General features: G+C 44.7%; 1 protein-coding gene across 6 annotated transcripts in view; it reads left to right on the forward strand.

Moving 5' to 3' along the window:
- Window positions 1-22,248, forward strand: part of TEX14 (testis expressed 14, intercellular bridge forming factor) — a 2,253,432-nt gene that overhangs the window by 544,828 nt on the left and 1,686,356 nt on the right. For all 6 annotated transcript variants that reach the window (XM_078679858.1, XM_078679856.1, XM_078679860.1 and 3 more), the window contains 2 exons: window positions 6,893-7,058; window positions 8,452-8,588. In XM_078679858.1, coding sequence (XP_078535984.1) covers window positions 6,893-7,058; window positions 8,452-8,588 — 303 coding nt within the window. The remainder of the gene's footprint in view (window positions 1-6,892; window positions 7,059-8,451; window positions 8,589-22,248) is intronic.

Raw genomic sequence — 22,248 nt, forward strand, 5'->3', positions numbered from 1 at the left:
TTCTATAATATTTCACAGTGTTCGTTTTTACACATATAATCCAGGTTTCGATTTACGTAACATTTAAGGCGAAATCCATTTCCCTCTTGCCCAGCCTTGTAGAGTTGGCAGAGAATGTCGGGGTTTAAACATGTAGCACTCCAACACCTCTCTGTCTCTAGCCTTAGCCACCGCCAACCCCTCCCTCAGCCAACCCTGATCTGTCCAGAGCCGCAGCACGACTCAGCTCATCACTTCCCCACCTTCCCCTTCCCCGCCTCCCCTTGATACCAGAACAAGTACTTTTTCAGCGAGGGCAGCCAGCATTTGACAACCTGCATCTCCCCCACAGCTCTTAAAAAGCACCCTTCCCTCCACTGCAACACAAAAAGATTTCAGAGTCACCCCATGTCACACTCACAACCATAACCGACAAATCTGCCCTTGTAGACTGCCATACAACTACCAAGCATAAACCATAGGATTCGAAGAAATCAATCTATTTGGCCCTATGTGTAATGCATTGAAAAGGGAACAATAGACCTATATTAGGCTGTAAAAGTTCCACTGTACATGATTGAATTGTGTTTATGTCACATCACCTTTACCCTGTCCCTCACTGACCCAACCACCCCCAATTCCCTCCAAAACCTTTCTCTCTTTCTGCACTGAGAGCACTGTATTATACTGTACATAATGAAAGTATGCAGATTCCACAGGGATGTATATGAATACTCTGAATTGTAAGAACATTTATTGAATGCTTGATTGAAGAATCAAATTCATGTTTCTGATTAACTCAACATGAGTTGTCTTGTGGCCTACTGTTTATATTAATGTAAATATATAGTGACTACATCGACCATCTCTTTAACGTACTACTTTTATCTCCACCAACGGCCCCTCTGATACCCACACTAGTCGTTTTACAATAAAGATCTTCCTCAGCAGTCATCACGGTACAGCCTGAACAACTTCGGTAATTTATATGAATACTCTGAATTGTAAGAGCATTTATTGAATACTTGATTGAAGAATTAAATTCATGTTTCTGATTAACTCAACTTAAGTTGTCTTGTGGCCTACTGTTTATATTAATGTAAATATATAGTGACTACATCGACCATCTCTTTAACGTACTACTTGTATCTCCACCAGCGGCCCCTCTGATACCCACACTAGTCGTTTTAAAATAAAGATCTCCCTCAGCAGTCAGCACGGTACAGCCTGAACAACTTCGGTAATTTATATGAATACTCTGAATTGTAAGAGCATTTATTGAATGCTTGATTGAAGAATTAAATTCATGTTTCTGATGAACTCAACTTGAGTTGTCTTGTGGCCTACTGTTTATATTAATGTAAATATATAGTGACTACATCGACCATCTCTTTAACGTACTACTTGTATCTACACCAACGGCCCCTCTGATACCCACACTAGTCGTTTTACAATAAAGGTCTCCCTCAGCAGTCAGCACGGTACAGCCTGAACAACTTCAGTAATTTCTGCCGTTACCGACCGGTATTAGGCTTCCTACATCTTGCCCTAAATCCTGTTCCTTTTTGGGTCTCGTCTACGCAGTGCGCCTGCGCTGCATAGGAGACCTTTAGACGCCGATCAGCTGTTTTTCGAAGCACATACTCGTGCTTGTGGCAGCAAACAGCTTGCGAGAGTGCGCAGCGGTGCGCCACAACCACGAGTATTTGCTTCAAAAAACAGCAGATTGCGCACGCATGCAGCACTCCCGGGCACTCGCTCTCGCATTTGCCTTGCCCCTCATTATTATTTTGTTACTGCTTGCATTTTTTCCATTTGTCTGTCCTACATCTCAATTGGCTCTTCCTTCATCTTGCATCACATTTTTACTCAATGGTTCCTCCTTTCGTTCAATTGCTTCATTCCCCTTCCTAATTTCCACCTTTTCCTAGCTAAACCTACCTACACTGTTCCATTTCCCAATAATTCCTTTGACTTGCTTTTACTTCCTTCTCCTTTTTACCTTGCAGTTCCCAATTGTTCATTTTGTTCCTTCTCAGTTCTTCTCCATAGTTCCATTCTCTGTCGTGATTTCGTTCTTCTTCTTCTTTTATTCTCACCTGGTGCTTTATTTCCTCACAAAATATTTCTCATCTCCAGCTCTTCTTTTCTCTCAATTGATGCCACTCACTTCATTTGTTTATACCTTATTCTGCATTTCCTCTATCTTTACTCATCTTTTCATCAACCCCCTTCCATTCACTTTTAACATTTTCACTTTCCTTCTCCCGCCGTCTTCACCACCCTTCTGCTTTAACTCCCTCCTCAGTTCTCGCCTACACTTTTCCTCCCGCGCATTTCCTCCCTCCCCCTTTCACTCCTTATTAGGTCATTCTTTTGCACGTCCCTTCTTGTCTGTCTCGTGCCAGGGGCAGGCCGTGTTGTTTCCTGTCCCTAGTCGTATGTAAGAGGGGCTTTTGTAATTGTAAACCAGTTCTCTACATGAAATGGGTGCCCTGACCGCGCTCTGGTAAAAAGAGCGTGAGCTGGAGTAATCAAAAAGAGATGTGCAGCTCCTATTTCAAAACTCAGCAAAAAGCCCTTGGGACACCTAAAGTGAACCAATTCTTCGCGAACCCCTAACAAGCCCCCTCAGTCTCACTCAGAGTGGAAGTGTCTGCGTGTGTGTGTGTGTGTGTGGGAGGGGCATTGCTGGCTAGTGCGTCGTCAAAGATAGACGTATATACTTGAGACGCAGGGCAGAAAAAAACACTTTTCGCCCCCCTTGAAACAGGCATTGTCATATCCAATAGGCCTCGCCTTTGGGACCTTCTAAGTGTTTAGCCATGCAACAGTTGATGTAGTTGCACCAAGGATATTGTGCTGCATAACTAAAAACTTATACGGTCCCAAAGGCAAAACCTATTGGCTATGCCAATGCTTGTTTTCCTTGTTCCAGCACGTGGTTATTAAATTCAAGAACAGAATTTGAAAGCACTCAAAAATGTTACGCCCCCTGATGAAGGGTTGTACCTGAAATGCATTGGGTTCTTGTCAAAAAAATTGTTATAAGCCTAAATTGAGGCCTAACATATGATTTATACGTTTGTGTTTACTTTGAACTCTTGATTTTCATGTTTGATGGTTGTTTATCTGATTCAGTAAAGGATTGAATTAAATTACCTTGGTATTGATTATATGGTTGACATTTTGAGATTATTGTTTCTATTGTTTTACTACTCATTGAAGCCCTAGGGACTTTACATATAAGTGCGCTGAGTGACAGGGACGGAGTTCTCTGCACCTTTTCTTACATATTAGTTTCACAGGCCCAATAGGCTGGATCTTAAGCACACAGCAGCACGTTTTTTGATAAATTGATTACTCTAGCACACTTTGCCAAGTTTTTGAGAGTAGGTGTGCAGGTTGGAATCCGACTTTCACATATAGCGATAACTTTATCGCCACTTTGGCTGCGATAAAGTGCCGATAACTCTGCAATTAATCCTTCAGAATATGCCTCTCAGTGTTTCATCTTGGGGGAGGCTACTGTAAAGGCTCTCAATGCCAAGACTGACAAAAAGAAAAGTGTCCGGGTTAAAAGTAAGGGAATCTAGTTGTCTCAGCAGATCCTTCGTATCCTTTAAGTAGGTGGACGTGGCTTGCATATTAGGTTTGAGGAAAAAATCACAAAAGCAAACCAATTCCTCATACCATCGGGCGGCCCAGAGGGTGGTTTCGGTTTTTGTGTGTTTTTGGCAGGGTATAAAAATAAGAATTTTTTTCTTCCCCCGTTGTGAGGAAATCCTCTTCCCGCTTGTTAATGTCACACCCCGTGGCATCACCCTCCACTAAAAGTTAGATTTTTTTCTAGCTGCCGATCATTTAGTAGGCATTTACTCTTCACTTGGTAATCCATTTTAATTTGGAGAACTGAACTATTTTAAAAACCTTCAGCTGATTGAGGGCTTTAGATCAGTTCCGGTCAAATCATGGTCTAAAAGATCTGAATATGCCTGAGGTAGTCAAAACACGTGCAGTAATGGTGGGTTTATTAAAGTTTACCACAACACAGTCCCCCGCCCACCTCGCCAATGTACACTTCGCACCATGTTAATGGATTCATAGCTGTCCAAGAATAAGTTGAAGTATGAGTTAAACCAATGAGCCCTTTTCTTTTTCATCTCTCTGTAAGATTCTAGTGTAGGTTTGGTCAAGAGGGGACATTCCCTAAGGCCACAACGTATGGGGTTGCTTCAGGGGGCAAGTTGATTACAACTCATGTCTTAGGGAAACAGGGTGTACCACTAGCGGAAGTCCGGGCACTGCAAGCAGAGGTTTAAGGGTCCTAAGGAAACAGAAGCAACTCCAGATAACACCCTGGCAGCCTAAGGAGCTGTGGGTGAGGAAACTGACGCACTAAGGTGCACTGGAAGTCTCTGAAGGTGGACTAAACAGGTCTTACTAGAAACACCACAGGTTGGAGTACTTTGTGCCTGCAAAGGGTCTACCGGATGTTTCATACAGTCCAGGGTCTGTCATAGTCTGTATTCAATCAGTGCCAGCCGTGACATGATAGCGTTCAAAGCAACATTAAACTTGCTAGAGTGGGCATCAGACAGATGGTCTAGATGGACCCCTGTTCCTCATTGAGCCCACCTGGGCTCTTAGTTTTGTAAGTCTATGATGTATTTAGGCTCCCTCTTCCTGAGTCTTATTACTCTGTCTCAACCGTGTTTCTTATTGGGTATCTGCTCAATGGCATACTATGACGGAAGGGAACTGTCAGAAAAATGCATGTCAATGCTGCTACAGGAAAGTGGGGATCCTTGTTGTTAATTGCCTTCATGTTCAATCATCGTCCTTTTACCCATCTGGGTGTTACTGCCCACATACCTGAGCTTGCAGGGACATTCTGAGATATATATATGACGAAGGAAGAGCTGTATGTCAGGAATTGAGGCATTACTCTGGTGGGATTCTGCCTGGCTGTCGTGAATTCTTTATGTATGTAACTATTCCTATAGGCCTGATAATGACCATAAGGGAAGAAACCTTGAAGATTATGTTCCTTCACCTGTCTTGTCGTGGTGATGTAACTATGTACAAGGAGGTCTCTGAGACTGCGTCCCCTCCTTAGGTGAATAGGTCTTCAATGTATCTCAACCAAAGTATGACCTGTTCAATCTTCTCTGCTGCGTGAACTTTCCCGACGCAGCCCACAGCCTCATTGGAAGCGCCAATGTGGGATGAATCCCAGACGCTGGCCCTCACATTACAAGCCCCTCATTGACAGCAGCCTTAATGACGCTGCAGAACTCTGCATAGCAAGCTCTACAACTTTTTCGAAACCCACCGGTGCACAACGCATCCTCGCTGGAGGACTTCGCATCACAAGCACCCTTATCAACAGCCTCCTCAATGATGATACAGGACTTTGCATCACAAATTTGCAGCTCTTCAGAATGGGCACAGCGTGACACATCTCTAACTTGGACCACTCGATGCCTTCGCTGTGTAATGCATCCTCAGCGCAGTACCTTGCAATACTACGCATCCAGGATTTGAGGTACTAGTGTTCAACGGGCCCAACTGTTTCCATGCAGCCATCCCGCTCTCTCTCGCGTTTGGCCTGAACTTGTGATTTTGTCCCAGTCCGGCACAACCAGATAACTACAGTTGACACTTTGGCCCTCATTACAATGGCAGGCGGACTGCCACCGTCAGGCTGTCAGTAGCAGTCCACCTGCGATCCAGGGCATCATCCAACCACTACATTACAATGAAGACGGTCAGTCTGCAGAGGTCAAAGCTCCTGTCTAGACGGCGGTTAGGGATTAAGAGACTGCCTCTTCATGGTGGTCCCACCGCCATGAATAGGTAGACAGAAACGGACTTTGGCAGCCCCAAGCAGGGCCCCGGTCCTCGTGGACCACTGCTAAGTTGCTTGGGGTGCAGATGTAGTGCCCCGCCACACATCCATGCACTGCGTGCCAAGCACCACATGGTGCCTCGCACACAGTGCATGGATGTGCACAAAGTGCCTTTTTCTCCTGTGGCTTGCGCTGCAGGCCTTTTCCTGGCCCACAGCACAAGCTGCTGTAGAAAAAAGCATTTTACAACCGCTTGTATGGCGGTTGTATCCTAATAAGGCTATTGGGATGGCCGACTCATTGTCGACGGTCTCCTGCCCAAAATAATGGCAATAGGTGGTTTCGTAATAAGCCCCTTAGTAGTTTCTGGCTTATATTCACTGCAATCTTTAACATTTCATATCTCCAGTTCTACTGATTGGATTTTTGGTCGTTTAGTCTTGATTTATTTATTTACTTTCCTCTATTTTTCTAAATTAGTGTGGGATTTTTCTGTTGTATTTTCACTTTATTACTGCATGAAGTACTTCATAAATACATTAGACAGTGCTTCTAAGTTAAGCTTGACTGCTCTGTGCCAAACTACTAGAGGGCTTGATCACAGATTAATTTGGGTTTTGCTTGTGACTTCACCCTGACAGGGACTGTGGTTGCTGCTTGAGTAGGGGTTCTTCCCCTTTAACCAGCAACCAATTTCTTAAATCAATCATTGGTTTTGTACTTGAAGGCTGCCTTTCCAGTACAAAAGTCTATGCTTAGAGATGGTTTAGCACTTTCTGTGCACTGTGACACAAACTCAGAGCAACATATTACTGAATATATCCCATAGATTACCCAACTTTCAAAGGTTTTATACAATTTAACCCTCATCAGTGACGCACCTGTTGCACATATGCACTTTGCAGCCATCTCATTTAGATGTATACTGCTCAGACTAATTTTAAATCACTTTAGCTTTGTTAAACTAATTTGTTGCCTGGGAGTCACACAAATGATGAAGTGGATTGTTTAGTTCCAGTTTCATCTGCCTTTCTAAATTATAATAAAACTGTCATTTTCAGCCGCTGTTATGATGGGAGCACACCGGTGCATGCAGCAGCTTTTTCGGGAAACCACTGTGTTCTCAGCAAGATGATGGAGGCAGGAGGAGACTTGCGACTCCATGATAATGATGGAAGGAACCCACATGCTTGGGCGCTCATGGCAGGGAAGGAACGCAGTCCTCAGGTAAATCGTTTTTACATAGGTCTTGTGCTCTCTTCTAATTTAGCTTTCCACCCTGTAGTCACAACTCCACCACTTGCTCTACAGATCATAAAGGTCTAGTTACTACTTCTCTCTTTCAGACTAGGCGCCAGATGTTGGTCGGCAAATACCGGTCGGTAACGGCCGATCTCGGCCGTTACCGACCGATATTTGCAAATGGAGATCTAGGGGCCTTAAAATTTACAGAATCTGTATATTTACCGAATTTACCGAATCGGTAAAGTTACCGATTCGGTAAAATACAGACTCTGTAAAGTTACCGAGTACCACAGGCCCTAACCGATTCGTTATTTACCATGTAATACTACTGCATGGTAAATAACGAATACCTGTGAACAAGCACATCTGTGCATGTACACCTGTGCCATGTGGCACACACACATTAAGAGGTGCCCTAAGGGCATGTATGTGTGTCACATGGCACACAATCCACAAACAGGGGTGCAACAGGGTGTCAAAGTGACACCCTGTCCCCCTTGGCAATTCGGTAATTTTACCGATTCTGTAATTACCGAATCGGTATTTGCCATTGAATCCTATGGGCTTCAAGGCCCATAGGAATCGATGACAAATACCGATTCTGTAATTACAGAATCGGTAAATACCGAATCCTACCGATTCGGTATTTTTTACCGAAAAATTACCTACATTAGATTTACCGATTCATGAATACCGAATCGGTAAAATTCGGTATTTATGAATCGGTAAATCTAATTTACCTACATCGGGCCCTAAGAGAATTACATTTTCTTACAATCAAATCAAAGTCAAATTTCAAAGAGACATCTTGTCCTGCATAGATATTATACGATCATAATAGTATTGAAAAAGACAGTATTACCTACATCGACGCTGTGACATTCCCCTTTCATGTAAGCTCCTACGTACATTATTGAAAAACATGCTGTTAATCCGCAGTGGCACGTATAGTCAGGTCCTCTCCTGTTGCCTTTATTGAATACAAATCAGTTTTGTCGAAACTTCTTAGAATTCAGAAAAAAAATCTCGGGAAATTGCTTTTCTAATGCCAATTGTTCCTTATCTATTTTATTTATATTTTTGTTATCTCTGGAGCATGATCAGTCTGTCAGGCATTAGTAATTTATGGATGCTATTATGGATGCATAAGCATTTATGTAGTCATATTGTTAGTGTGCACTGTACAAATTTCTCATAAAGTTGTCAGATTAGTCATTTTGTACATGGCATTAGACGGGTATACTTGTTCTGGTTCGGGTTCCTTTGTATGCTCTTGAAGAATTTCCACTAACCAGCATTCTCCTCAAACATGCTTTTTAGGTGTTCCCATTAGAGAAATGAATGACCTGTGTCTCAATTCATATTTTTCTTGAAGATGGTGGAATTCATGCAGCGCTGTTCAGCACACATGCAGGCTTTGGTTCAGTGTTTCCCATATGATCTGCTGCCGAAGGTTGACTCGTCCCAGGGGCTTTTATGTCACACTTCTCTTTTTGGAATTAATTCACACGGGTAAGAGTTATTGTTAATGTGTTGCTGTATTTTATTGGACACATTCAAGTGCATGTTGTCAATTCCTGTGTATGCAAACTATGTACCAGGATATTACTGAGCCCAGCCACCATCTTAAGAGGTGAGTCTGATATTATTAAATCAGAGAAAAACCAAAGGAAATGATGGACGGAGTGTTGACAATACAAGCACTCACCCCCAGTCAACTGATCTAGGTATAATCCATCACCGTTCTTTAGCCCACTCTGCCACCCCAGTTCAGACATGGCTATATGCAAATCAGTCTGACCCTGTGCCTCATAGGAACAGTCCAGCCCGAACTGCCAAGCCATGCCTTCCCTGGACCGGAAACAAGCTACCGAGGACCAGTTTCTGGCATTTCAGCCGTCTTCAGCCCGGCTTGCTTGAATCCAGTGGCAAAGTGAGCAAGGGACTCACGTCTGAGCATACCCTGTCAACTTATGGCGAACAAAGAAAAACCAAAGGAAATGATGGACGGAGCGTTGACAATACAAGCACTCACCCCCAGTCAACTGATCTGGGTTTAATCCATCACCGTTCTTTAGCCCACTCTGCCACCCCAGTTCAGACATGGCTATATGCAAATCAGTCTGACCCTGTGCCTCATAGGAACAGTCCAGCCCGAACTGCCAAGCCATGCCTTCCCTGGACCGGAAACAAGCTACCGAGGACCGGTTTCTGGCATTTCAGCCGTCTTCAGCCCGGCTTGCTTGAATCCAGTGGCAAAGTGAGCAAGGGACTCACGTCTGAGCATACCCTGCCAACTTATGGCGAACAAAAAAAAAAACCAAAGGAAATGATGGACTGAGCGTTGACAATACAAGCACTCACCCCCAGTCAACTGATCTGGGTTTAATCCATCACCGTTCTTTAGCCCACTCGGCCACCCCAGTTCAGACATGACTATATGCAAATCAGTCTGACCCTATGCCTCATAGGAACAGTCCAGCCCGAACTGCCAAGCCAGAATCAAGTCTACCAATGTTTCAGAGGCAAATCTGTCATGTGAGACACCCTCTACCCAGCCCTATTAGCTTTCTACAGGTTATCCTAGCACTTGTTTTCCCCTAGGTGTGATGTCCTTTCAGAATGATGCAAATGTAGATTCAGGGATTATTCTGTAGTTGTGTCAAGTTGCACAATATCTTGCCTGACAGCTACAACCTGTCTGTTTTTTTCAACAAGCTGCACTCTCTTTCTGGGGCTTTTCGTTTAACTTTTTCCCCAATTTATATGTGGAGGCAAATTTACTATTTCATTCAGCGCAGCTTTGTGTGAAAGGGCGAGAACAGAACAACACTATATCTACTATGATATGGTACTTTTGCTCTCTGAGCCTGGGTTGACACAGCTTAGGCTGCCTTACACCTTGCACACATCCTTGCACCATTGTTCAAGGGTGTATGCATGATGTTTAGTATAAGGTTTGTACTGGAAAGGTACCCTAGCAGTACCAAATACTGGGGCAGATTTACAAGCTGCTTACATGACTTTTGCACCGCCGTTGCGTCTCTTTCGTGACGCAGCTGCGGCGTAAATGTTGCAGCCTATTTACAACGTGACGCATCTAGGGAGATTCGTCATGTTGTAAAGCCCTGCGTCACAATATTCCTGCGTCAGGTATAATGTATGCAGGGTAGGCGCCCAAAAAGCCATGTAGAACTGACGCAGAGCAATATAAAAGATTTCACAGCGTCACTCTATGCCTTTACTGCGTCAAAATCCCTACGCCTGCTCAGACCAGGCATAAGGAATGGCACAGGACTTTATGAATGGAACTCACCCATCTATTGGGGCGCATTGCTGGAGTTGCGTCACTTTCATGAGCAACTCCAGCCATGCTTCGCTTTTGCGCCAACAGATGCATCAGAATTTCTGACTCATCTGTTAATCCTTGCACCATGGAGCACTGTATTGTAAATACAGCGCATCCATAGTGGCACAAGGACATTTGGTGCTGACGCAAGGAAACTGACACATCTATGCAGATGCATCAGTTCCTTGTAAATCTGCCCTCCTGTACTTAGACTCAGTCCCAGAACAGTGGCCTTCCCTCTCTGCATGTGCTGTTGCAGTGGTGGAGTTAGAGGTTAGATGTGCCCTCTTGGAAGATGGGTGCACTTGGAAGATACAGCCTTTGCAAGATGGCAGCTGCAAAAGCAAAGAAAAGCAGGGTGGGCCTCATTTACAATATTTTGTCGCACTGCAACACAGCAAGCCTTCCTGCTGTGCTGCTGTGCGTCAAAAGAAAAGGGCAGGAATGGGCAGAATGCAGCACACATAGAAAATGGAAGGTATTTCTCTTTGTTGCGCTTCTCATATGTCTCCCCTGGGAAGGCATAGGAATCTGATGCATTCCTAGGTTTACAGAAACTAGTAAATCTGGGAATGCGTCAGGTTCCATCTGTGTTGCGTGGGAGCATCTTCAGCAACACCCATGGAGCGCCCCTTTCACGCAGAGTAATGCATAAAAAGGGGCTATATTTACAAGGCCATGAAAAAACACACAGGCTGACTTTATGTGGCTTGTAAATATCATAGGCACTCTGCGCCGCGGGTACGTCGAAAAAAGTGACCCGCCGGCAGCGCACTGGACTTGTAAATAAGCCTGTGTTTTTGTGGTCTTCTATTGAAACTAGATATCACAAAGCATACTGTGCCGCAAGACATTGGAAGCGTGGCAGACGTGGAAGGTAATGCAGACGATTGGACACAGAAGTACCAGTGACCAAGCAATTTCTAACTATCCTATTTTGAGATCTCAAGAAGAATTTCTCCACTTTAAGAGGGGATCTGACCAAGGATATTGGAAAACAGTGGGGCATATTCTCAAGTACGTGTGACAACCATTGCAAAAGTGACTTAACGCAACTCTCAACATCGCAGTCCATTGTGGGAAAATTACTCTGTGTTAACCAAGTATTCACAACACAGCAGTACCATGCGATAGACTCCAGATAACGTGTCAAATGTTAAATTCAACGCCATGCCGCCAAAATGCGAAAAACAAACGCAAAAAAGCTGCGATGAAGCCAATTGCAATACAAAAAGCAGCGAAACAAGCGGCAGGCCTGCAAATCCCATGCGTCTGGCAGGAAAATGCACCATAAAAGCTATAAAAACAATTCCTAATGCAGATACAGTGGGGTGTGTTTGACCTGCATCATCGTCCTCATCAACGTCCCAGGCCTCCCATACTGCCTGAGGTGACATTGCTGCACAACCTATCCACAGCACAAAACTCAATTAGTAATGGTCCATGGGTTGGAGTGCACTGAGTCAGTGGCACCTGTAGTGCTGAGCAGGGGATCAGGCAGATGATGACATTCACGACAGGTCTGACCCATCCGTTAATCTGCCAGTACCACTGTTTCGACTCTGGCAGATGGTGGTTGGAGTTGGCCCTGGCGATGGTGGCGTGTGCATCCTGAGGTAATGCCACGTCCGGGCCGATCAGGACTCGATTGGATGTGTGAGCACAGTTGAGGCCGAAGGCAGCGGACAGCGCTGGGCCACAGACACATGGCGTTGATGACCCCAAGACCACCATCACAGAGGTCATCCAATATTCATTCAGACAGGGTCCCCGACTTGAGCTGCAGAGTTAGTGGCCCTGGATGCACAGTAGCTGGCACAGGCATAACACCACAGGACGGTGTCTTGCGGTCCACTGAGGTTGGGCCAAGCAGACTGAGCGGGTCCCCGTCAATATCGAAGGTGAATGTGGTGGAGGGTTGCGGGGGACAGTGGAAGGTGTCCACCAGGGCATGATGCAGAGGGTAGAAGCTATCTGGAAGCAGCAAATGGAGGAGTGGAAAGCGACAGCCTCGTTCCCACCACCAATTCGGTATCATCTGCATGAGGATGAAAACTACCCCCTTGTCCATAGACTCAGACACCTATGTATGACCTGAGAGTGTCCATGAATGTCGGGGAACTGACTTAGTGGCACCGGGGCTGAGAGTGGATGCAGTCTGCGATGATGCCGGTACACTAAAAGGAACTCCGCCATTGCCAAATCATGACTCTGTGACCTACTCGACCGCAGTGTAGGCCGGAGGCAGCAGTCAGCAGTGGCCCACAGCCACGTGTCATTGGCTTGCGATGCACAGAGCTAGTGACACCAGGGCAGTTGTCGTTAGTGTCCAATCACCTCCGTAACGATGACCCTTTTTTCCTCTAAAATGCAACTTGTCATCCTCTTACGCCTCTCCTTGCGTGCAATGATATGTTCTCTACCATAGAATAATCAATGTTCAGTTCCAATTCTGTGATCTACTCGGGTGCAGCGTAGGCCGAGAGCAGTAGTCTGCGTGGGTCCATAGAATCTTGCGGTTGTGATGTACTACTTCCACCTTATCGCACCACATCGAAGGGAGTATAGTGACATAAACTCAGCCATAATTTATGTGCTCTGCCATGGTGTAATCAAGTCTCAGTTCCAAATGTGTGACCTACTTGTCCGCTGTGCATGCCGGTGGAGTGCGGCAATGAGAAACCAGTACGGCGGGCCTATGTTGCAGAGGCCGTAATGGTCTGAGGAGGTTGCCAAGGTCGCGGGCCTTGGCCTTGGAGATTGCTCTGGCACGTGGTGGGTCCTCTTTGACACACGCCGGTGTCGGCAGGTGGGCATTGAGTCCTGGGTGCACAGGGGCGGGCAGGACTGGTTCGGAACCAGCGTCCCGGGGTGCAGCAGGCACACAGGATCGCAGGCAACTCCGCTCACGGCGACGTCGTCGGCCTCGTAGCGGGGTGAGCAGCGCTGCCCTGGCAGAGACGTTGGGCATTCCGGAAGAGGACCACGCCAAGAGTTACGTGCCTTTTATTCACACTCCTACTCTGGCCTGGCGTATGCCGGGCCAGCCCACCCCGCTCACGCTTACGGGGGGGGGGCATAACAAGCTACATTTCCGTGATCTTCCCCACTGGCTGGGGTGACATGGTTGCGTTCACTGTCAACTACACTCAAAACACCAGCGGCTTGTGTTGACATGGATATGTGTGTGGTCTGCATACTGCACCACACCACACTTGGCATTGTGTACATTCTCATTTATCGGTCACTTGCCTCCTTCGCACATGCCTGGTCCCGACCTCGTCCCATATTCTGCTATTGTGTGGCTGAGGTGCCATGCCGTTGATGGTTAATATACATGGCTGGCCCAGGTTCCCACAGTTAGATGTGTTGTTGTGTCTGGTGGGTGTGAATTTTGTATGTGAGCTTGTGACGTGTGCATTTCCTGTGTTGTGAGTTGCATGATTTTGTAGTTGAGGTGTGTGCATTTGGTATTGGCGAAAGACCAGTGCATTTCCGTATGTGCCTTCCTGGTGGCACAGGTTGTTGATGGAATGTCGGAAGGTGTAAGACTCATGCACACTGCCAAATCCAGAGGCGCCTAAGTCGCAGAACCAGAGAAGCAGGCAGTCCATCGTAAAACAGAACCTTATAACACGAGGACATGATGTTAACGCCTCTGGTTCCATAATTTTAACATTGAATATACCCAGAGAAGCGAGCAGTTCTTAGCGGAACATTAGAGAAACGGAATCTAATCCTGCAAAGGACAAGACTTAGGCGCCTCTGGATTTTAACTATGTAAAGACGACCAGCAATACAGTTTTTTGGCACAACCACTCTGAACTTATCATATGCCTAGGCATTTTACCTACAGGAGTATGAAATTGGACATATGAGCCAAAGAAACAACCCAACAGAATTGGCTTTCAAAATTAAATAATATAGAAATACAACGTAAACTCACGGACTTCAAGGGCAATTACATAGACCCCTACACCACGACAGAAACCAAAAGGTGTCTTGATAAAGGTGGACAATAATTTGGAAAACCACCGAAACGCGTCGACGCTACACACAGTATAATTCAGGATCTCGACATTTTCGCTGATATATTGTATCACAGTACATATAGCTTAGGTGTATACAATAGAGTCCGAATATACAATAAGTATTGCACAAATTTTATGTCTTACTGTTTTTTCTGTCTTTGTGATTCAATCTTGCTGGCCGAAATTGAGACTCGTTTTTATTGTTTTAATTTTGTTGAGTGGACTCCAATCCTTGGGACCACTCTCCTTTTAACATTTGTATGTTTCAATAAATTGTAAGAATTCTTTATATATATTTGTATTGTGGTATTGTTTTTCCTTGACCCCTTTTTGGCTTCTTTTAATTATTCTCATTCAGGGGAATACTTCTAGTTCACTGGTAAAATAACTAGAAACCAAGCACTAACAAGGCCCATGAAACCCAAAGACAACAGGATAGTGGTAGTCTCAAAATATTCCACACAAAGTACGGCGTACAAAAAAATCATCCTAAATCACTGGTGGATCCTAGCATCAGAACCGGAATTCAAAGAGTTATTCAAATCACCTCCTATCTTTGCTTACACTAGGAACAAAAATTTTAAAGAGATCTTATCGAAAGAACCTATGATTAGAACAGAAGCAAAAGGAACCCGTCCATGTTTCAACTGCAACAGTTGTAATAACGTAATAAAAGGAAATTACATTTGCCATCCCAGGAAGGGCAATAAAATCAAATTGAATGTCAATGCCACATGTGACTCATGCAACCTTATTTACCTACTGAAGTGCCCATGCGGAAAAACTTATATTGGAAAAACGGAAAGAAAGATTAAGATACGCCTCAACGTGCACAAATCAAACATTCGAACCAAGAACGAGAAGTCCAGCATTGCAATGCATTTCTGGGAAAAAAAGCACAGCATAGCACAATTAAAATTTCTGGTCCTGGAGATCATCGATAAAAAAAAAGGGAAAGACAACAATAAAGCTCTACTCCATTGAGAGACAGCCTGGATATACCGCTTACAAACATTGAAGCCATTTGGGCTCAACGACCAAACAGAATTTAGCTGTTTTCTATAAATCACCACCGGTGATACCCTAATGCACAAAACTTTTGCGCCACCTGTTATTATTCATATACAAATGTGACATGTACATCTTGTTTACACACATTCTATTCACATAACCCCGAGTTCCTTCAAGATGGCCACCCACTTTCCTCACACGCAGTCCGCCTTCTATTTTTTCAACACACACATGACCGTAAATCTATCAGGGTCCGATCGCCTCACTTCCGCATCACCCACAACACTCGAGCTGCCGTCTCCGTCTATATAGCACTGCACCCCGCCCCGGGTGTGCCATACCCCCACCGCGAGGATACCAGACTCTAAGGAGTCGCAACCCCAAGACGCTGAGACCGACCCATCATTTTGGTAAGTCAGCGTTTTCCGCTGACAGATCATGAGTTGTACAACTCGTATCTCTGTGAACTGAGATACCATTAAGCCCGCTAACTCTACCGTTCTTTTGCAGTTGACCACCTGGCCTTCACTTAAGCTACATCACGTGAGTAAAAAAAAAACCCTACCATCCAGCACGCCATCACCGCACCCCGCACGCTATATTAACTGGGGCACTTAATATTCATCACCTCACAGACCTGAGTTTACCAACATGATTTGTTTTATATGTTATATATGAATATATGCGTGATTTTCTAAGCTGATGGGCTACAATGTACGTTTTGTTATTTACAGAGCTCTTTGATAACGGGCGGAGGAGCCCGAAATGCATTGGAGCATTTTTTCATGATAACATGATATGAGTACCGAAAGTTAATTATATGTGAAAAGCTTTATTTTGAAACGAAGAAAAGATACTGAAAAGACATTGATAAAAACGAATCAATTTGAACATTAAAGAATACAATGAACACTGTTTATGTTGAAACGAGTCTTCTATGAAGAACCCAAAGGTGTGCCCATACATAGGGATGCGTTCATGTAGAATGTGCGCACATGGTATTCTACCAGTTCAGCCCTCCACATCCTCGAAATGTTTCACAATTAAACCCAGTGTCATCCATATCGGATCCATACGTGTGAGAACAGTTGCATCCTAGATATATAAGAGGCACCACTTAAAAGTTATTATCCTTTTGAAAAAGTTTTCAAGACTTTTTTAAGTTTGTCATGGTTTTTAAGCGGGGAATGATTTCCGACTCCAGAGGCTCCTACTTTATTTTTGGGGGAAAGCGAGCAAGTTGACCATTTATTATGGTTAGAATCATCAGTTTAGAGGTCTTAACTTGCTAGCTAAGCGCCTATCTATCCTGAAACAACTAAATTTGTTTTAAAGTGGAGAGTTGCTTGCGGCAGGAAACACAGTTGCTGAAGAAGGACAGGGACAGGTTTAAAAAAGAATAATTCTCATCAGGGTGACAAAATCAGGTGTGCAGCTATTGTCTTTATGAAGGAATTCCAGGGATACGTCAAAAGAAATTGGAGCTGGGAGGACTCTAACATACTAGCTCTCACTGTCCAAAAAAGGTGAAGTATATTCACATTATTGTCTTTATCTATGTCCCTAATATGAGCCCTGGAACGTTCTTGAGACGAGCAATAAAGGAGATTTTCTAAGAATGCCAGGGTAAAGATAACATTGGGTGGATTTAAATATTGTAATAAATGGTCCTCTCAATAGAGGGGACAGGTAATTGGACATACAGGCTTTCTTTCTTTCTTTCTGTGAAAACTAGTCATTGTTTACAGAATCTGGGCCTAATTGATATTTGGAGGACTCAACGCTCAATCGAGAGAGACCATACTTGCTACTCAGTTGCACATAAGACTTGCATGCATATTGGCCACCTTCTTCTTTAACACACCATGTTCCTCAAAATGGAACACTCTAGATAGGACATATCTCACCGATGGACCATGCCCCCATCTCCTTGTCAGTCTCCATGCTAAAACGGAGAACTCCTACCAAGCACTGGGGGCTTAGGTACAACAGTCTACATAATGGACAACACAGAACAGACAGTCACAATATTGTTTTGGTTAGATAACAAAGAGGCAGATACTAATCCAAAAACTAAATGTTATACATTGAATGTTGTAGTTCAGGAGAGAAACAACTCTGTATGAGACACAACTTGCAGATCTAGGCCAGTTGAACTGATAAGACAGAATACCTGCTCCTGAAAACCATGCAGTTGTATTATGACAGTAGTGACAGGGCCAGCAATGCACTGGCTTGTATACTGAAAGCTAATAGGGAGAAGGGCATCTAGTGTCTTGCGAGTTAGAAATGATGGAGCCCTTTTGGCTCCTGATGGATTACATAGAACTGTGACATAAGTGTTAGAGTAGAATGCTCTGCAAGCTGGTTTAGTATGTTTAGTTCACAGTTACACGCAGCAAATAAAGACACGTAAAACTAAGCTCCGTGTGTGGCGTAGTCTTTGGCTGGTACCTCAGTTGGGCAAGATGCTACAACTTGCAACGAGTTAGACGATAACTAACCCGAAGATCGACAGTGCTTTCTCAGAGAGTTTGCGTGGTCCAGGCAAACTGCTTGTGCATTCCACATGTGTTGCAGTCCAAGTACAGAATCAACGCTTAATGCATGTGTAGTCAAAGCGCAACTCCAGTCGCTTTAATGAAGTTGGAAACTTTGCAAAGAAATCTACCTATTGGTGAACAAAAACCTGCTGATCAGGCCGTATATAAGGATACTGCGCTGTTAATCAATGTACAGTCATATGCAATCCGTAAAGTTAATGCTAAAGGCAGGTACAACTGTTGTGTTGCGTTTTAGGCTCCGAGTGAGTTTTCCCGATTCATACTCTTATATAGGTACAATTCACATTGCCCTTATATAGGCATAGAAATCAATCCCTTATTTAGACATAGCCCATGCAGACCAAACACAGGCATGGCTACTTCCATCCCGTACCAAATGTCACAACGATTTCTTAGAAAATCGGCTTAAGCAGTTAGGGAACTTCCCCTTGCTTGAATATTGATGTGTCCAAGAACTCATGTACTTTGCAAAGAACAACTATTCCTTAGGGGTTCTTTCCTGACGTTATTATGCCTGACTTTACGACAATCTATGGCATTCCTAAACACCTTCAAGGTATAAATATACCTTCACTTGCTATGGCAAACTACAGTGGTTCGGAGCAGTTCGACTATGTACTTGCCCGGCGCAGCTCGCTACAGCAAGTGCAGAAGGAAGGCGACCCTCCAGCTGACGCACTGATCCAGAGGCTGCCTTTCTCTCGCCGAGAATCCAGCTCCGGTGCTTCCGAGCTTGGGAAATCGAGTCCTGAGACAGAGATACCAGACCTCCTTCATTCTAACCAAGGTATGGAGCTGATTAGAACCTAGAGAAACCTTTGGTAGATTCTTGGCAAAAACAACTAAACCTATGCTACACAGTACTTACTTCTTCCCGCGTACTGGACTTAGGTTAGGTACATTGGGGTAGGCGTATTTAGAAGCACCAGTTGAGTATTTTTAGTTAATGTTATTTATGTATGTATTTTTATATTGCTTAGAAACCATACAATGCTTTTACAGTATTATTTTATAATCCTATTCTCGCTGTACGCATTATACTTTGCAGTCTACTTAACGATTGTAGCCGTTCACTACTCTTGCATGAGAAAGAAGACTGTTCAATAAACCTTTTTATTGAAAACGCTTGTCTCTCTATTTCTCTACAAACTCTGTTGAAACGAAGCATGCATGATGACTGAGTGAAATACTTATCTATTGTTTCCACGACTCTAGAGATATATTTCTTATTCTTGGCAAACAAAGTTGTCATGTTTATGCGGTTGTCAGAAACAAATCCCTTCTTGGGAATTCAAGAACATTTCTAGTGACCTCTGAGCAAGATGACACTCATTATTAAGTTTAATATATTCAATAGAGACCTAGTCGACCTCAGTCCTACGTCTAATCTATAGGATATATTATTCCAATGCGCAGAACCTATTGGGAATATAGGAACTGCACTACATGGTGCCCAACGTTTGGTAAGGCCCTAATTTAAAGCTATATACTAAAGTAACTCAGTCGTGCTTTTCTCAGAGACCCCTTTTTCCGGATTACTCCAATGGACGTCTGGAGTGGGTAAAAGGATAAAATATCCGCCATAGCTGAGAAGGACGAAATTCCTATGTATTAGTTTTTGCTTTGTTCAACGTTGAAGGATACAGTGTTCTAAAATACTGTGCACCTTATCTTTGTTTCCTTGAAACTTGCTCTGCAACTTTCATTAAACAATGTTGGTTAACGGCGACAATACCGCAACTGGTGGAGCGGCAACAGATGCAGCCATACAAGCTTTAAACTTTACAGGGTTCCGAGAGACCGACGCGGATGCTATAAGCATTCCAGAAACTTTAAGGAAAGCCATCACTATGAAACTTAAATGAAATGTTCTATCAACAAGAGGTGGTAGGGTAGTTTTTGTGATAGAGGCACGTGAATATCATCAGACAGAGGTATTCTATTCATGGATAGTCTTCCCTGAAGCAAATTCAGTAACAAAAGTGTTTCAAAGAAGATGAAGCTCCAGAGGAATACATTCCTTTCGAGGATGTTGACATTCCACTAACATACCAAGAGCAAGCGCTCTGGTTTAAAGGCGCCCTAAAACATACACATTACATTACCAGGCTCGGTCCACTAGGTAGACCAGGAGCAACATGGCCGGTATTAGCCAGCTATACACCACATCCTGCCATTGAAAATATGTCAGATGAGGAACTATTAGTTCAAATAAAAGAGCTAATTAAAATCCACAGACAATTGGTTCAATATGTAATGCGGACCTTTACTTTCCAAACAGCAATAAGGATTCTGCAACACACCCCTTACCAGGAGAACACAAATAAAATGACACCACATACTATACACCCAGTCATTGGTAAATTACCCGCAAATAGGGAACAAATTCCATTCTGGATAGCTACAAAATTTACTCAAATCGAGGCAGTATTTCTTTTTTCTGAAAATTCTTCTTATTAACTATACTCACAGGTTCAGAAAATACATAGCAGCAGTCTTTTAGCAGGAGATAGTTAGCGGTCTCTTGTACATATGTTGGGCAGAGCAAAACATTTCCAAAGACCACCACCCGCCTCACACCCCACCCACCTCCCCCCCGATCCTCGGTATTTCCGCCAGGGGCCCCAGACCTTCCTCCACTTCTTCACACACCCCCTGGCCTTGTAAATTATCTCCTCCGTCCTCTGGCACCAATCCAAATCCCGCCGCCACTGGTCCCATTGGGGGGCCTCCTGCGCCCCTCCAACACCAGGCAATATTTCTTTTCACCACCCCGGCTGCCAAGGCCAGCCAGATCTCCTTGTACCTTGACCAGTCAGTCGGCCCTTTAATCATTAATAAAAGTCATCTTGGCTCCACCGGAACTGGCGACCCCACTACTATCTCCATGGTGCAAGCCACCTGTGACCAAAAGGGTGCCACCCTCGAACAGTCCCAAAGGTTATGGAACAAGGTACCCTCTTCATGGCAACCTCTCGCGCACAAAGAAAATTGTGTCCTGCCCCATGAGAATAAGTGAGTGCGTGGGTAATAAACCCGGTGCAATATTTTTAGTTGGACCAGATGAAACCGGACCATATCACTATCTTACGCGGGCTCTGCAGGGCGTCCTGCCAATCTTCGTCCTCTAGAGTACCAATGTTCACCCCCCACTTCGCCGGCAGTGACAGCAGGGGTTCAGGCATGTTATTGATCAGTTTGCGATAAATAGTGGCCGTGGGCTTTTCTAAAATGGGGTAAAATAAGAGCCTGTCCTCCATTGGCGAGTACTCCGGGATTGAGGTCCCCGCCGGAATATGAGAGCGCAGAGCATGTGTAATACGCAAGTAGTGATAGTGTTGTGAGGCATGCATTTGGTATTCCTTCCCCATGAACGCAAAAGACCTAGGAGCATCCCCCTTCCAAACATCCCACAGGTATTCAATGCCAATCAACTGCCAGCCCTTAAATCCAGTGAGTCTCCTCACCTCTGGTAACTGATCACCACACCAAAGCGGGGTCCTACCGGTTACGGTGTTAGCCCAGCCCAGGAACTGGTTAGCCTCCTTCCAGCACTGCAGCACTACCCCTGTGTGCGAGGGCAATCGCTCCGGTGCTTCCTTGAATAGAGAAGAGGCTCGCAACCACCCTCCGGCATGACGTATGAAACCACCCTGTAAGCCGGTTCCGAGTCGGCCGCGTAGATCCAATCGTTAATGACCTGAAGCTAAAACGCCCAATAATACAGCCGAACGTTCGGTAGGGCCAGTCCCCCATCGAACACCCCCCTTGTAAGTTTGGTCAGAGCGATTCTCGGGTTGCCTTCGTCCCAAAGCAACGTCCTCATGGCCTGGGATATGCGCCAGAACACTCTGTCTGGCACCAGATAAGGCAAGTTTTTTAGGATGTACAGGAGGCGGGCAATGCCAACATCTTAAAAAGCGCGGCGTGCCCCATCAGAGTGAGAGGCAGGGAACATCAATAAGCGACGTCAGACGCCAATCTTGCCAGATTCGGCTATAGATTTTTGGTGAAAAACTCCGCCCTGTCCCTAGTAATGTACACTCCGAGGTATTTAAAGCCCTCAGTGACAACCAAGGCCGGACATTGTGACGGGACCCGTGGGGGGGCCCCCGAGAGGGGGTAAATCAAGGATTTGGACCAATTGAACCTGTAGCCAGAGTAGCTGCCAAATAATTCAAAAAGGTGAAGCGCCTGCGCCATGGAGTGGTAGGGTC

This window comes from Lissotriton helveticus, chromosome 3_1, assembly GCF_964261635.1.
Source record: "Lissotriton helveticus chromosome 3_1, aLisHel1.1, whole genome shotgun sequence".
NCBI classification, from domain to species: domain Eukaryota; kingdom Metazoa; phylum Chordata; class Amphibia; order Caudata; family Salamandridae; genus Lissotriton; species Lissotriton helveticus.